At 31.8% G+C, this 18,212-nt stretch overlaps 1 protein-coding gene across 20 annotated transcripts in view; it reads right to left on the minus strand.

The window, feature by feature from the left end:
- Positions 1–575: 575 nt before the first annotated feature.
- The window catches only part of LOC143073699 (uncharacterized), a 51,546-nt gene continuing 33,909 nt past the window's right edge, over positions 576–18,212 (minus strand). For 3 of the 20 annotated variants that reach the window (XM_076249446.1, XM_076249443.1, XM_076249456.1), the window contains exons 2-14: positions 17,045–17,096; positions 16,658–16,675; positions 13,500–13,589; positions 11,199–11,279; positions 10,372–10,452; positions 8,074–8,256; positions 7,695–7,766; positions 6,533–6,559; positions 5,961–6,050; positions 5,006–5,074; positions 4,043–4,072; positions 3,746–3,841; positions 576–1,752 (exon numbers count right to left, since the gene is read on the minus strand). In XM_076249446.1, coding sequence (XP_076105561.1) covers positions 992–1,752; positions 3,746–3,841; positions 4,043–4,072; positions 5,006–5,074; positions 5,961–6,050; positions 6,533–6,559; positions 7,695–7,766; positions 8,074–8,256; positions 10,372–10,452; positions 11,199–11,279; positions 13,500–13,589; positions 16,658–16,675; positions 17,045–17,096 — 1,650 coding nt within the window. In that variant the 3' untranslated portion in view covers positions 576–991. Of the gene's footprint in view, positions 1,753–2,344; positions 2,449–3,745; positions 3,842–4,042; positions 4,073–5,005; positions 5,075–5,960; positions 6,051–6,532; positions 6,560–7,694; positions 7,767–8,073; positions 8,257–10,371; positions 10,453–11,198; positions 11,280–13,499; positions 13,590–16,657; positions 16,676–17,044; positions 17,097–18,212 lie in introns of all 20 variants that reach the window. The other 17 variants (XM_076249447.1, XM_076249445.1, XM_076249458.1 and 14 more) reach the window with 16 other exon arrangements.

The raw sequence follows: 18,212 nt of genomic DNA on the forward strand, positions 1-18,212 counted from the left end.
TTTGATGTGTTTCCCTCAGTTTTAGTTTGTAACCCGGATTTGTTTTTTCTCAATCGATTTATGAATTTCGAACAGCGGTATACTACTGTTGCCTTTATTTATCATGGATTTTGGTCCTGAGATGACCGCTGGAGCAAATTATATGCATATATCTAAATATGAAGCAGATAAAGCTGTATCTACATGTTTTTTTTAAATATCTACTTCAGGAGGATATTTCGATAAGACTTACTCAGAAAGGTTAGGATTGGTAATTGAAAGAACATCATCAATATACCTAAAGTCAACAAATATTGTCAATGAGAAACTCCTGCAATATAAAGGCAACAGTAGTATACCGCTGTTCAAAACACATAAATCCATGGACAAAAAAACAAAATGAAAAAACTTATTCTTTCCTTATTCTTTATTGTAGCATGTTTTATTTTTGTTCTCATTTTTAGCTAAATATGCAGAATAAGATCCAAACAACGAATTGGTAGTGTATGGTACCATTTTATGCAGAAAAAGATTTAATTAGTCGGGTGTTGAATTTTTTCATGTGGTTTGTTGTAGTATAGGTAAACATATTACCCTTTCTGTTTTTACAAAATTTATTACCTATAAAACAATCAAATGAATAACAATATTTCAGTAAGCATCTCGTATAATATGCGGAAACAAATCACAGGTTATAACAAAATTAATACAAATCATCACATTATATTCAGAATAAAAATAATGCATACAACTAAGCCATTGAATTTCTTTATACATTTGAATCAATAAGTTTTCTCTCCCCATGGTAAACAGTTCAACATATTTATATATAAAAAATTATCTGAGAAAAAAAAACCGTGAAAAGCCATGCACATGATTATATATCTGGTGCAATTCTAAATAGTTTTATCTGTTGTGTTCTTGTTGTCGTAAATTTATTTGAGTAAAACGAAATCGAAAAGCGCACCTGTATGAGTAAAGAATTATTAACATGCATTAATAGGCTATGTGTTCAAAAAAGAAGTGCATATTCCATCTGTACGCCGTTATCCCAGGCAAGTAATCGACTATTTCTGGCGTTATTTCTAGGAAAGTAATTGATCATTGTGTTGTACTTGTATGGATTTCTGAACATTGGAGTTGGAACTTTGTATTGTTTATCTGTGTATAAGTCATAAGCATAATCAAGTGTTGATTTCGTCTTAGTGATGTCTCTAACCAAATACAGAATACCACCCGCAATGAATCCATTTCCGTATTCTGTTGGATCAACTTCAAGACGCCATGTTTTTATATTCTGCATTGTCAAGGGATCAATTTTCATAATATGTAATCCTTTTTCATCACGTGGCTTTCTATAAATGACCCATAATCCGTTTTCGTCAAATTCTAGGTCAAAATACACATGACTTTTAGCATATAAATAGTTACTATCATTGTAAGACGCACCATGTATTTCCTTAAACGTGCTAATGGCTCCATGTGTCAAGTCAAACCTTACAATTGTACTTTCGCCAGATCTATGGTAGTATAAAGAACCATTAAACACCACGTGACTATTCCCATAGTAATGATAACGTCGCAGATCATGTGTTCTATCAATCGCGGCTGACTTAAAGTTTTCAATAGATGTATATTGATACACATAACGCCCATAGAAGTCATAAGTCACATAATAGTTATTAGGCAACGCGGAATCTCGAATCCAGCTACCAATCACTGGTCCAGAACGTCTTAGAAAAAGCGGTATTCCAATCATCTTAAGTTTGCGAACTGAAAATTAGTTATCAAATAATTAGAATCGTTATATTGACTAATGTATGTTATGAAAACTAACTATGTTGATGACATTATAGTGACAAATGGCCACCTAACGTCAGAGTTTACATTATGATCATAATATAGAAGCACGTCGGAAAAATGAATTATCAATTTGAATACTGTATTTTGTGTTATATACCCGTTATTCAAAAGAAAAAATATGAACATTGAGAACAACCTTGAAATCAACGAAATTCAATTTTACTTTATTTATACACACTAATTATCTTTTGCAAAATTAAATCATCTTTACAACAAAGAACACTCAATAACTGGTCAACTTTAGCTATAAACTTTGAACTCTTCTTTTTTCTATCTTTTTTTGCATCAGGTAGGTACATTTAAGTATATAAGACACGTGTCATTTTTTAACAATATTAAATGGATATGCTGGATACAATAATAGTTGTAAGCATTTCAGAGCAAAAAATAAATACTACAAAACAGAACAGCAATAAAGGTCTGTTGTCATTTTATATTGTAGTAAAATAGTAATGGTATATTGAATATATTATGATTATAATCAGCTGATATAACTACATACACTACATGTCAATATAATAGATAAGATGAGGTATTGAGAGATGGCATTGGCACTTGCATCATTCTGCTGGTTTTCTGTTTTAACTTCAACTGGATTTTTTACTCCTTTGTAAGCATTAATGAAAATATCCATGCACCCATTAATTTCTAATAGCACTAATATATAAGATACTTAAAAGGTTAATAATTCAATCCTTCTGGTTAATTTGTATATTAATAATAGATTAATAATATAAAATGATATAATAATAAAAAAAAAAAAATATTGAAAAAATTATGATAAAAAAATCAAATAATAATAATAATAATAATAATAATAATAATACACAAGGTGTAAAATTATGGATTTTATTTGATCAAATTCCTATAAGTAAATTATTCTTTTACAATAAATCTAAGAAAGTATAGTTCCTAGCTGCCTTAACATGTATTTATTCTTCGACGATATTTCAAAAGTGCTTTATATGTAACCAAGCATTTACTAATAATGTTCTAACTCCTCCTTCAATTGGATGATAAACAAGAATGTGTCCGTAGTACACGGATGCACCACTCGCTCTATCATTTTCTTTGTTTAGTTGACCGTGAAATTGGGGTAAAAACTCTAATTTGGCATTTAAATTAGAAAGATCATATCACAGGGAACATATATACTAAGTTTCAAGTTGATTGGACTTCATCAAAAACTACCTTGTCCAAAAACTGTAACTTGAAATTTGCACTATTATTTGCTAAGTTCAGTGAACCGTAAAATTGGGGTCAAAACACTAATTTGGCAATAAAATTAGAAAGATCATATCATAGTGGCACATGTGTACTGAGTTTCAAGTTGATTGGATTTCACCATCATCAAAAACTACCTTGACCAAAAACTTTAACCTGAAGCGGGAAGAACGGACGGAAGGACAGACATACGGTAGGACGAACGAACGGACGAACAGACCAGAAAACATAATGCCCCTCTACTATCATAGGTGGGGCATAATTAAAAAAAGTCGAGTATAAATATATTAGATATTAAGACTTAAACAAAAAAAAAACATGCACTTTTCAACAATGCGTACCCTTGAAAAAAAGAGAGGTAAATCGAAATATAAGACTATAAAATATAGAAAGAACCAAACACTTTGCCAAATTTATGAGGTTAAACACCTTTTTTTAATTCCTGCATTCTGCGTGCATATGGCAGTTGATAGCTAAAACAGGTTTAAAGTTAAAAATGCATAGAAAATGTAACAAAGGACATTAAAATAGAGAAAGCATAGTAAAGTTGCATCCAAGCAGTACAGAGTTAAAGTATAATTGCTTCATGCAGTAGTAACTGTTAGAGAAAACGTTTTCAGGGAATAAGAAATTAATATGACACAAGGGATATAACTAATAATTGATGCACAATCGAAACCTTTAGTCCGAGGAGGTAATGTAGGTGTCCAGTTTGTTGTTGATAATGCCGCCATCCCCGTTGTTTTTGCTGCTGTTGATGATGTTGTATTTAGTACTGAATGAAATAAAATGTGAAAGACTTTCGCTAGATGTTAACAGTAGCCACTAATCGGTGGTGAATTAAAACAAATCAAGCATATCGTTTAAAATTGATAAAGATAAAATCTAAAATGTTTAGTTTACTTTTAATCAATTTTTGATAAACAGTGAAATATTAATTTAGCTAATGTGTTTAGTTGATTAAATTAGAGCATACCTGTTGTTATTGGAGGTAATTGTGTAGTTTCTACAATGAAATAACAGATTTTTAAATACAAAATCTAGGTTATGAATTAGTAAAACTGTCTTTTTCTGAAAAGACATCGTATACTCAAGATTCATTCCAGTAAAACCAAAGATCTTTTTTTTATCTATTCATTAAGTGTATACTAGTAAAATAAATCATTTTTGAAAATCTAATATGAATTCCAACTAAATTTTGCAGAGCTTCGTGTTTAGTAAACCTTACATACTCCCACCTATCTTATCTATGGTAATTTAGCATATTACCTACTAATATTTATTGTGTGCAATCTATAGTTATTGCATGCACTTTATAAATTTCGTTATTTTATAATCATAAGCTCTACCTGTGACATTTAACCGGTAAGAAATATTACTTTCTCACATGCAAACTATGCTATCTTCTGATAGAATGTCTGAATTTAATTCGTTAAATAATTCCCATAAGTAAGCAGTTTTCCAATCTTTTACAAGATCCAAATTAAAACTTCAGCTTACAGACTGATTCTATTACGGTGCAATCGTGGAGACTGGTGCTTCATTGGAGTTGTGTCCTGCAGTTTCTTACTATAGGTTTTCATGAGAACAATGTCTAGACCTAAAGTACAGTTTAGTTCATCTACTGTCCGTACTTAAAACTACAAATACTCCACTATGGAGTAAACTCTATCTATCTATGCTCGTTAGTTTGTCGGTCAGGGCTCTATATAGGCAAAAGATGAAATTAAAGTAATAGAGTGTCAAATAAAGAACGCGAAGTGTAGGATCTAAGTCAAATTAGAAAAAAAGCTTTGCTAATGAAAACATACAAACAAAACACAGGAAATGCTATTCTCATAAACTAACAAAAAGAAAATGTACTACAATTGTACATAAGGCATACTAGCAATGTGCTGACGTTGTAAGCAGTGGTGACTTAAACAACACGTAATGTTACCTGACTGCACGGCTGATGAAGGAGAATCACTGTTGATTCTCCAACTCTCCATTGCTAAGGGGGAAGAAACTGCAAAATGTAGGGTATTTCTCAAAACATGATAATGTATACATTATAGGAAAGTTTTATAATAGTCATTGAAATATTTTACTTAAAAAAATTATCTAACCTTTGGGAAAATTCTATGCGTTAACAAACTTCAAGCTCATCGTGCTCATACATATGAAGCAGACATTTCTTTTAAAAATTACGAATTGGATGGAGAGTTGTCTTATTGACACCCCTGTCACATGTTCTTTTGTCTATGTTTAGTATTTAGGGTTGAAGTTAAAATCATTAATCTCACGGATTTTATGAACCCTTCTGTTCAGACAATCGCATCGTCATACATATTTGTATCACTGACTTATTCTAACAAGAATGAACAATGATGGAAATTTAACAATATGGATTTATATTTTAACCCGATTTAGCGTTATACATTGTATAAGTGTACATACAATGACCAATTGTGCAAAGAAAAGGATATATTATTGAAGAAATATTAAAAACTTATAAAATAAAGGCAACAGTAGTATACCGCTGTTTGAAACTCAGAAATCGATAGAAAAAATCCCAAATAATTGCAATAGATATTAATCGATTCAATATATATTTTCTTTGAAGTTTTCCTAATACGAACGGAGCACACGTATGCATTATTCAGAAATTACATTTAAAAATAAACGCAAATAAGAAAGCACAACGCAACAACGTGTCGATATATTTGACAGTTATATTTGTTCATGTATTGTGACATGTATCCCTCATTTGCAAAGTTTCTGATCTTATATTTCATTAGTTTCTTTAAATTTTCCTTATATACAATTAAGCACATTCCAAATATTCAACGACAGAATTTTTTTTAAACGATTAAGGAATAATGAATCAACATTTGACACAACATATATATTACCAACGCAAGCTCCTTTTGACCCCTTGTCTCCGGTATCCCCTTTACTCCCAGGTTTACCAGGAGTGCCTGGTAGACCTCTTAATCCAAATCCTGATGCAGCATATTAAATATGTACCATGCATTATTATAACATAATTAAAAGTAATAAACTTTAATATTTCATCTCTTTTCATACATTTTTAAATAGTGTTATTTGTTTGATTTTTTTTTTAATTACACTTGTTGTCATTGATCTCATTTTTTTAATATATAAAATAAAAAATGTACGTAGTTTGTTGTTAAATGATACCCTTTCATTGCTTCAATTTATATGTACGTGCAAATTTTTTATTCATTGTGGCTTAATTCTACATTTACCCAATTGTTTTTAAAGAAGTCTGCCTAAAATAACACATGTGTTGAGTATTCACAAAGTTGACCAATCTCAAATTAGAATATTAAGACATGTTTTCTCTTTATATTGTTAAATCGTGTGTTTCTCTTTATCTTATCGAAAGAATAAGGACTACACGTTTCCATTTAGGATAAAATAATGTCCAATATCATTAAAACTTGATACTAAATGAATTTACCTGTGTCACCCTTCTGACCATCTGAACCTGGAAAAAACAAAAGAATAAGTTTTAGTTTTAGACCGTTTTACCACAATAGGGACAACTGCTACTCAGACTCTACAAAACATCACCGGTGTCTGAGCAAAAAAGTTGATGAACTAGGGTTATGATAAACAACGTCTCGTCCCTTTTCAAAATAATGTTAATCGGAAGGTAGCGAGGCCTTGTTGATAAGTATTTATTATCAACATAACAAATAACACTTGATGGTCTTGAAGTATAGATTCTAGGTACTAAATTTCAGTATCATATTAATTACGTGTTATAGTATTTTTTTATTTGCCTTGTAAATTTTATCTTAGATTGCTTTTTTGGCGACATCCCTTTGACGGCACTTATACATCCCGTTATTGTGTTGTTGCGCTGTGGTAAATCTTTGTATTTTTGTCTTTCGTTTTTGCTTGTGTGCTTTTTTTTCTCTATTGAAATATTTGTTTGGTTTTAGAGTCTTTAAGAATAAAACCCAATGTTGACTCCTGTACCCCTCGTTATAACATGCATGATTACTTATTTTGTATGTGTGTTTTGTTTACACATTGTTGTCAATATAATAGATTTTTTTCGACTGTCATACAAGTGAGAGATTAAGATAGCTATAAAACAGGGTTTAATCCACCATTGTCTTCATAAGAATAAGTCAGGAATATGAAATTTGTTATCCATTTGTTTGATGTATTTGAGCTTTTGGTTTTATCATTTGAGAACTTTATTTTCCTCGGAGTTAGGTACTTTCGTTATTTTACTTTCTCCCCAAAATTTCCATTACTACTTGTTGGTCGGTGACGACACAGCGTAGCCATGTTATTCCCTTCACTAGCGTTTCACCTAACTTCAATACACCTATATAAAACATCATCAAAGGTACCAGACTTAACTGTTTGCACAGCAGTCAGATGCGTACATTGTGTTTACATAAGACTTATCAGTGACGCTCAACTAATACGCTCAGATTTAATACTATATAAAATTAACATTCATAGAATATCAAAATATTCTTATTTTTTTTACAATATTGCAAATCCTCTGTACGGTGATAATTATCTATTAAATCATCCAACCTCAACTGACAGATCCGTTTTTCTTTTCTGTGACCACAACAACAAAACAACATATATCCTACCTTTATCTCCCTTATATCCAGTAAAACCTATTAATCCTCTTTGTCCCTTATCACCTTTCTCACCACTAGGACCTAATAATTCATTGGTAGGATAAGCATGCAAATAAAGTATATTTATCATGTCATGTAACAATATATTTGTTCAACACATGTAATGGATGTTCTATTGTTTTTTTAATGGTAAATACCGTTTCATATGAAAGAAGAGTAAAAACTAGCAATGTCTGATTATCTAAGTTAATTCAAAATGATGTAGATATTTCTTTTGTTATATTTCATATTTCGCAAAATTTGAAATTTTAAAATATAACATGTTCGAGTATGGACTTTCAATTTTTGTTTTAGTATGAACAGAAAAAAGTCAAATGATAACACTTACAATTACATGCGATTCTGTAACCTGGTCCACCTGTTTCTCCATTCTCTCCTTTTTGACCTTTTTGACCTGTATGACCTTTGGGACCATCTATTCCAATAATTCCCTTTCGACCCTTCAGACCGTCTGGACCTCTTCGGCCACGTTTGCCAGGAATGCCATCTTCACCTGGTTCCCCAATCTCTCCTGAAGTAAAAAAGTTATTATGTCTGAGACAAAATTATGTTTTATTTTCTCATTGTACCATATTTTTGATAAAAAATCGTGAAAACTCTTGCTTCTATATTTCTACTGTGGTCTACTACAACAATAAACCAATAAAAATTATTGATTACGACCATTATTCATCAGCAACCTGTCCAGAAAAACTGTAACCGAAACAGAAACCAATCGGACACAGATTTCTGGCATGGAACAAAAGAGGGACGAAAGATACCAGAGGGACAGTCAAACTCATAAATCGAAAATAAACTGAAAACGTCATGGCTAAAAATAAAAAAAAGACATATAGATAGACAATAGTACACATGACACAACTTAGAAAACTAAAGAATAAGCAACATGAACCCCACTAAAAACTAGGGGTGATCTCAGGTGCTCCGGAATCATAAGCAGATCCTGATCAACATGTGGTACTTGTCGTGTTGCTCATGTTATAACAAATCCGTTAAATAGTCTAAAATTTACAAAGGGATGATTTCAACTTCACCATTTGGAACTCTTGGTTTAATAGCTTCCTTGTGAGCAGCAGTCCTCTATCAAGAAAATCATGATAGGAAATGCAAGCCCTGGAATATCGTATCAATTGGGAACAACAGATGGAGTAACAGCATACTGTAAAAAAATCAGTTCAAAAAGGTTTTCTCCAAAGTACTTTTAAATTCAAGCGCTAAAAACAGACCATTTATTGTTTTGACGTTAGAATCTGACAACAAATCAAAGCTGATTGGATATTTTTTATTGTCCTTGAAGGATTTAATAATCCCACATATAACAAAGATCATTGACCAGCGATACAAAAGAAACAAATTTCGTAATGAGTATCCAGCTTTATAAATTACTTTTGTGTTGGAGTTTGTTAATGGTCATTTGGGTATTGGGAAATCAAACTTCCCGTGAAATAATCAATTGTCAAGTACTGCTCGGTACTGGACGTGGGATCAGCAGGATGTTTTATTCACTTTTTGTTACGGACACAATTCAATTACCACAGTCGATTAATATAGATAACTGTCTCTTTGAAACAAATGAAAGTGATGGTGATGGGATTTCTAATTTCATTGCGTTTAGCCTTCATCTTAACGTGCATACGACAAAAACAAAGCATGCTTGCTTTTATTAAAAGTCAACATATTTGTTAACTAACGAAATGTATAGAAGTTCACGAAAATAAGCATCAACCAGAAAAAAATGTGTTAAAACACATTATTATCACTTAAAGAACTATTTTGAATAAAAGATATACCATAAATATTCTCTAAGAAACTTATAGTAAGCTATACTAAACGATCTACTTAAGTTTATTTTATTTATTATGCATTTGTGTTTCGGTTCATGTGTCAATTTCAGTTGAATATGCAAGAATAAGGGTATATATCATGTTCGGTACATATGTTGTGGTCATTACATATGCTAAGATCGGTACATATGTAAGGTTCTGCTCATATACTATATTTTTTTCTTGTTCGTGCACTATCTTGTTCAAATTCCAAGTTTATGCTTTTGATTTTTGAACACAATTTTTGGTCCTCAATGCTCTTCAACTTCGTACTTTATTTGGCCTTTTATAACATTTTTGATTCGAGCGTCACTGATGAGTCTTTTGTAGCCGAAACGCGCGTCTGGCGTAAATATTAAATTTTATTCCTGGTATTTATGATGAGTTTATTTCGACCACTGGGTCGATGCCACTGCTGATGGAGATTTTTTTCTCCGAGGTTATCACCAGCCCAGTAGTCAGCACTTCTGTGTTGACTTGAGTTATCATTGATATGTTCATAATTATAAATTAACTGTTAACAAAACTTTTCTACATTAGGAATAGATTACTTTACCTGAATTTGGCAAAACTTTTAGGAATTTTTGGTCCTCAATGCTCTTCAACTGCGTTCTTTATTTGGCTTTTTATAACATTTTTTGATTCGAGCGTCACTGATAAGTCTTTTGTAGACGAAACGCGCGTCTAGTGTAAATATTAAATTTTATTCCTGGTATCTATGATGAGTTTATTTGCTGTATTGTCTGACACTTATCATTCTGTGATGCAAATGAATAGAAAATACAAGTTTGGACCAATCTTACCTTTAGGTCCGCCAAACCCTTTAGGGCCAACAGGGCCCATGATTCCTCTGTCTCCTTTGTCACCCTTCACCCCTAATGGTCCTGTATAAATAGACATAAGATGGTAAATGACATGAATGTTTTTTTTTCTCACTTGAATAGAACAATTTTCGTTATGATTAAATGACGAATTGTTAGTTTAAGATTTTTTTTAAAAGAAATTAATTAAAATTTTAAGAAATGAACTGTTGAAAATTTAAAATTTGTAATGTTTGTTACATTTGCTTAATATATACATGTATGGATTAGTGTTAAATTAAAAAATGTCAACAACAAACATGTTCCAAGAAAACATAATTTAAAGCAAAAATAATATTAAACAAGTACAGCACCAATGTTCTGTAAACAACATGTTAACAAAAGCCTAGGTAGAGTCAGAACAGGAAAGCAGAAACACAAAAATGCATGCAACAAAAATTCCTTCAAATAATCGACAGAGAAGCACAAAATCAGCACTCTTGTCCATAATTTGATAAACAATGTAAACGCAGTTGACAAATGCAGGAGTGGAACACTGTATTGTTAGTTTATTGTCCTGATAAACAAACCGTATGGAATATAGCTCCCTTTGAATTCTTGTGATTGAATGAATTGACCTCAAAGTTTTCGCATTTCTACGCTTTTGTCAAAGAAAAAAAATAAATGACATTTAGGGTTTCAAAGGTTGAGTTACAAACACAAACACATACACATACACAAACGTGACAATAAAATAAAAAAACAAAAGTGGCATACATGTAATAACACAAACAAAACATTGAATAACAACAACGAGAACATCCATAAACCTGGTTCTCCTTTATAGCCCGGAAATCCCAGTAAACCATCATGGCCCTTTTCTCCTTTGTCACCTTTAGCACCATCTCTTCCTAGAAAACGCCATTTAAAAATAAATTCTACAACCTTTTGTGACAAAATGCCACATTATCTTAGAACATTGGTTCCACCTTTGTGTGATGTTTCTAGCTTTTATCCGGAGCAATGCCAACTATTGGTGAATGGCTTTTTTCTAAATCTTGTCTTTACCTATTTTCATTGTAATTTTAATCTTGTAAAATAAGTACTATTGCCTATTTAGAAAACGTTCATTTAAAAAGGGTTGTGGGTTATGTTTTTTTCCTAAAAAATATTCGGATCCCGAATTTGACTGAAACATCTTTGTGGATAGGCAGAAGACAAAAAAATATTCTGAATCAAGAAACTCCTCATAACTTATAGTGTTAAATTTTAAAAGAAAAAAAAATTGATTGATAGCGTCGCAAACCTAGATAAAATATTTGCATGCCACCCCCATCCCCTTTTAAAGATAAATGGTTGCTCCCTGTAGGGACAGACCTTATTTGATCTCCCTTTGGCAATTGAATTTTTCGTTAATGCATGTATTTTAATAATTTCTTAATCACTTTTTTAATCCTTCTTAAGGTTTGATAAATCCCATGCATCAACATTTTCGGTTTTGAGAGTTGACCGGCTTTGGCTATACTTTTGTGTACCTTTTTGGTTCCATCAAATCTTTAATTTTAAATAGAATGAAATTCAAAACAGTGTGGCTGTGGCCATTGATTGACACATTAAATTCATCCATTGACTGGGACAATTTAGGTGAACGTTTGTATGTAACGACCACTGCTCACTATGTACTTTTTAAAGACACTTAAACTATGGGGTCACCAAACGTTCTCAACACCTTAATAAAGTAATTCGAAAAATTAATCAGAAATAACACGATGTTTTGATTTATATCAATTATATAAATCAAAACATAAAGGTTATTCCTGATTATTTTTTCGAATTATTTTATAATTAAAGGCGTTAAGAAACCTTTGGTAACCCCACAGTTTAAATGTCTATCGTAGGTACGTCGTGAGCAGTGGTCGTTACATACAAACGTTCATGTAAATTGTCCCAGTCAATGGATGAATTTAATGTGTCAATCAATGGCCACAGCCCCACTGTTTTGAATTTCATTCTAAGTTTTGAATTTTTAATATTTTTGCATGGAGAATCAAGGAAGAGACTAATTGTTGAAATGTTCATATGGTGCAGAAAAATACAATTAATGCTATTTCTAGTGAAGAGAAATTTCTCAGGACACATTCAATATTTTATTGAACTAAATTTAAATATAATCACCATATTCTAAAGAACATGTTTCGATGAGTCTAGAAAAAAATACTGTAAATATTCTAATGAAGCACATAAATTAAATGAAACAATTATACTAGAAACGAAATAATCCTCAGCAGTAATCAGGAGAAAAGAAGGTCCGGGGTCAAACTGGTCCACTCAATCGTATAACATGAAAAAGACATAGCAATTACCTGGTATACCAGCTGGACAAGAGGTGCCTAAGCCCTTTTAGTGGTATAACATTAAGGGCATACGATACAGTTTTGATCCCGTATTTGCAAGTTGATGAAAATTTGCATATAGGCTATTTTTTACCTGATTAAATCAAATATGTAATAAAAAATATACCTTCATGTGCTACTTTTTGAGTTAAATGAGGTCGAAATTTTGTATATTTTCTCAAAATTCGGACTTGCGGCCGTATCTTCCCTTTTGAAATAAAGACATAACTTTTTTGTTTTAAAAGAGAAACACAAATTGTTTTTTGTTAGATAATTTGTAATTTCTGTATTTTATCAGTATTCTAAAGAATCTATGCACTTTTTGTTCAGAAATAACGCATATTTATCAAATGGTCATGAATTCAGAAACTAACGTCATTTTTTGCTGTATATTTATCAAAATTAAAAAAATTGCACTATTTACAGTTTTATAAAATTTGGTCCATATAATCTCCCTGCAAAATGAAACAAAATTTCGTTTTAAAAAATGGGGGTCCATGCACTCGTTTTCAAATTAACTCAGTTTGAATGATAAAAATCAGTTGAAAAATGCATCTTTTCCCGATATGTCAAAGTTTGACGTCGCGAAAATAACATTTTACGTTAGCAACGTCATTATCTCCCATGTAACTGTATCGTATGCCCTTAGTTAAGACCCATTTCTAACAAAGAGACCAGCTGTACCAGGGGGTTCCATTGTCCATGCCAGTCGTATAACATTTATACCCCACTACTTACCTGGCGGTCCAGCTGCACCAGGGGGTCCCATTGGTCCAGTCATTCCGGACATACCATATTCACCTTTCTCTCCTCTGACTCCCTGGTCACCTAAATAGGAAAATATCAACTAGCTTAGATATACATTAAAACGATTGTTTACAGTTCAATTTCATGCCCCAACAGTAAGCTATGTGCGTCGAAACATTCAGTTCAACCGATTTTGTCGTCGGATTACAATCATGTGGTGTCCGATTAAGGCCATTTTGCGTTTTCGCGTATCATATTATATAGGGCGAAAACGCGAAAACGCGAAATGGCCTTAACCGGCCACCATTCAATCAATACTTGTCATGATATAGATTCTGCTGTATCGGATCAATGCTCCGTTCAACGTTTTGTGTTTAGGACATTTCGGGTTTCTCTGGTTTTGTTACACACCTTCAGAAATGTAATGACTGAAATTTCATTGGCTGAAAAGTAATATTAAAAAGTAGAACGACGTGTTGTCAGATTATTGAAAGTAGAGGGAGGAAACATGATCTACATTTTTTATAATCAGACTGTCCTAGAAATGACGACAATGGTCAATGCAACCGACTCAACTAATAGCGTATAAGAATGCTTTTTAAATATATCGTTTTAACAAACTAAAAAAAATATGTCTATTACTCCACCGCGTGTTAAACAACTCTCTCGACATTTGAATTTTGAACATAAAAACGCTTGATAAGCTTTGCGATGTTAAAAACAAATGAAATCTAACAACGAGATACATTTTATCTGATTCGTGGAGAACAATAGAGATTCAAATCCATGGTGGTAAACGATTTTTACTTTTAATGGATTTTAGACCTAATCGCTTATATATTGAGGGTAGTTATTATAAATATTAAAAATCTATCGTTATTCTGCACGTCATCAATTATAAGTTTTCGCTTATCTCACTTTAAATCAAATTGTTTAGGATGCTGATACAATTTCTATGAAACTATGCAAAGCTTCACGACTAATTATGTAACTGGTTATATAATAGTCATAATATGAACAATAAGACAATATCTATTTTATATTTAATGTCAGCTTGGTTGTTTGCTTTCTAACCTTAAAGGGATTTATTTATAACCAACTGTTGTTTATACCATTTGGGGAATTTTTTTCTAATTGCCACTGGACGTTTAGCAAACAGCAATTAATCGCTCTATCGCCGGATTAGTTTTAACAATTTCCTGATCAATAGTAGTCATAAAGTTTCTTTGTAAGAAGACACGTCTAAATACCCTACCCCAACTGATTCAAGCTATGAAGTTATTATTGAAAATGGTTTAAATTGTAATAATGTCGAAATTGTCATACAATAAATAATTAAAAAAAAAATGTCATGCTAGGCTACTTTTTCAATTTGAAAGTTTACTTATGGTAGAATGATTGAGGTTGAGGTTTCTGAAATTATATAACAATACATAAACTACGAAGTAAGCATCCTTAACTAGTGGTGGTATTTAGTTGCCAAACACTATATTTACTTTGGTGTGAAGGTATCGAACCTTATGATTGCTTGTTTTGTTTTCCTTTTTTCTTCTTGCGTTGAGTTCAAGAGAGACGTCAATGCGGTTGTTTTTCTATCTTAATGTTTTGTTATTTAGGGAATGTGTTGTTTGAGTCAGATCGTTAGTTAAATTAATTAATAACTTTACGAGAGAGAATGCAGTTTAGAGCATGAACTATGGTATATACAGTTATCTTGTGATGTACACATAGTTACCCAGCATGCACCATGGTATATATAGTTATCTTGTGATTTACACATAGTTACCCTAATATATGATTGTTTGTTTCATGTATTCGAGTAGCTCTCTAATTTACGTATATTTCACATTTATTCTAATTATCAATTGGGTTCATGTTAAAATGAAGAAACCACTTTCGGTCTGTGTTTTTGTTTCAGTTTTGTATTGATCTGATAAGTTAAGCCTTTTCATAGTTAGTTCTTATTTTGAAATGTTACATTCCTGTCCCAAGTTAGGAGGGGGGGAGGTTAGCGCCTTCAAATATGTTTAACCCCGCCACATCTTATATGTGCTGGTCCCAAGTCATGAGCATGTAGTTCAGTGGTTGTTGTTAGTTCATGTCAGTCATGTTTGTTCTTCGTAAATTGTTTTATTATAAATCATGCCGTTAGTTTTCTCAAACGAACTGTTTTGTATTTCTCATGTTAGTCAGGGCCTTCTATAGCCGACTATGTGGTATGGGGTCTTCTCATTGTTGAAGGCCATACGATTACCTTCTACATGTATTGATTATATCAACTTCATTTCAACTTTGGTGGAAAGTTGTCTCATTCACAATCAGACCACATCTCCTTATTATTGCAAAAAAAAAAAAAAAAAAAAAAAACGCTGGTAAGCGATGATTATTTCCAAAGTGAAGATGTATTAAATTATAAATCTGCGTTAAATGTATCCTTACAAGTGAAATTTACTTTAAATGCGACAAAACTTGGTATGTTTGTTTCTAATTTTAAATTTAATTAAATAAAAACCTGTATCTTTCACAAAACGGTAAGATTTTCCAGAAATGCTCTATAGATTTGATTATGATTGTGATGATATGTTTGAAGTATGGAAATAGTATTCGATAAAGAAAAAATTGCAACATGTGTTTTTCGTAGGATTTTTAAATACATATGTTTTTCAAATGAGTTTTAAGAACACATGTTTTTCATAAGATTTTTTGAAAACATATATTTTTCATATGAATTTTTAAAAACATATGTTTCTCATATGTTTCTTATGCTTTTAATATGGGACTAAACATATGTTTCCATACTTTTTTTAAACATAATAGAAACATATATTGCAATTTTTCCTATGGAGAACTGACGAAAGGAATGGACACGGGCGTACATGCAAACGTTGAGGAACTCAAAAAGTCCATAACAATATAAAGCAAACTAAATCAATAATGATAAATACACACAATGGGTTATACGTGGATTTTTAGGGGATGACCTGCTTTATATAAATACACACAATGGGTTATTCGTGGGTTTTAAGGGGATGGCCTGCTTTATAATCGACAGAACATGTAACCAGAAGACATGTATAGAAGTACATAGCATATGACAAAGTTCAGGATTGATGTTGTTTAATATTATAACATATTTCATATTGAATTACCTTTGTCTCCTTTTAGCCCTAAAATATGTGAGCAAAATAGCATAAAATTCATAAAGCAATTACAAGCATTAAACTAAATACATAGAAAGCATATAAGCAATACGGAATTTTCGATTATTTCGAAACATTTAAAAGATTTAATTACATATTTGTTTAATTCACAAGATTTGCTCCCCTCGACGACACACAAACCTGTGTGGTGCCTAAAGCTGGGAGCAGAGAAAACTTTTCTTTACAAGTAAGCCTTATGGTTTTTTTTTCATTTTGGTTGTCACGTTTGCATCTATTCTGAGGAAAGAAAAAAAAAATAAAATTTTATTATTTTGCAGTTATAAACGGAACGACAAGCAAAGCAAAACAATCACATGACTGACAGTTATGTCTTACCTAAATTCTGTTCCTTGCATATGTTCGTTAGATATGCGCATTCTTGCAAAGTCTGAAAGTAAAAATGTAAAAAGTTTAATTATTGGCCAGAAAAATCAAGAATTATCATTGACATGGTCATATTTATGAATTGATTGTTTACAAAACTCTTGAATTTTTTAAATACTAAGGCTTTCTACCTCATGAATAGATTTCCTTAGCTGTATTCGGCAAAACTTTTATGACTTTTGGTCTCCCATGCTCTTCAACGTCGTACTTCATTTGGCCTTATTAACTTTTTTTGGTCCAAGCGTCACTGATGAGTCTTTTGTAGACGAAACGCACGTCTGGCGTAAAAACAATATTTAGTCCTGGCGTCTATGATGAGTTTGTTTTACTTGAAAGTGATAAACTGATTAACTATATTGATGTTATATATTCAATATTTCAACATTTCAGGCAATCTATATTCGAACTCATCATTAAAAATTGAATTATGTCATCGCGCCTTTAACACTGCCCAATAGTTTATTTCCAATCATCGAGATATAAGAATGTGTTGCTAACTATGCACATATTCATATATAAACGTACACATGTATTAGTAAATAGTTTGTTCCAGGTCCACATCAGTAAAAAAATTTGTTTCTACCCTTTAAAGCTCTCTGTGATTTTTTTTTAATAAACGTATCTTAGGTGAAAGCTTTATTTAAATCTTAAATACAGCGTTTTTGGTCTTCTTGTTTTCATCCTCGAGTTGCTTTCCCGTTATTGTATACACCATATCTATTTTATCCTATAAATACACTTCTACAAAAGAGGGACGAAAGATACCAGAGGGACAGTCAAACTCCGAGATCGAAAATAAACTGACAACGCCATGGCTAAAAATAAAACAGATAAATAGACAAATAATAGTACAGAAGACACAACATAGAAAACTGAAGACTAAGCAACACGAACTCCACCAAAAACTGGGGGTGATCTCAAGTGCTCCGGAAGGGTTAGCAGATCCTGCGTCACATGGAGCAGTTCATTGGTTTTAAGAGTGTGTAACTTTAATTTTAGGTATACGGCTACTACTCAAAATCAGGTAATACGAAGGATCGTGACAATAAAAAAACTACCATACACCATGGAGTAAATATTTCAACTGTGTAGAAGAAGGGTGTGCCACAGCATATTTGAT

Source organism: Mytilus galloprovincialis, chromosome 4 (assembly GCF_965363235.1).
Source record: "Mytilus galloprovincialis chromosome 4, xbMytGall1.hap1.1, whole genome shotgun sequence".
NCBI lineage: Eukaryota > Metazoa > Mollusca > Bivalvia > Mytilida > Mytilidae > Mytilus > Mytilus galloprovincialis.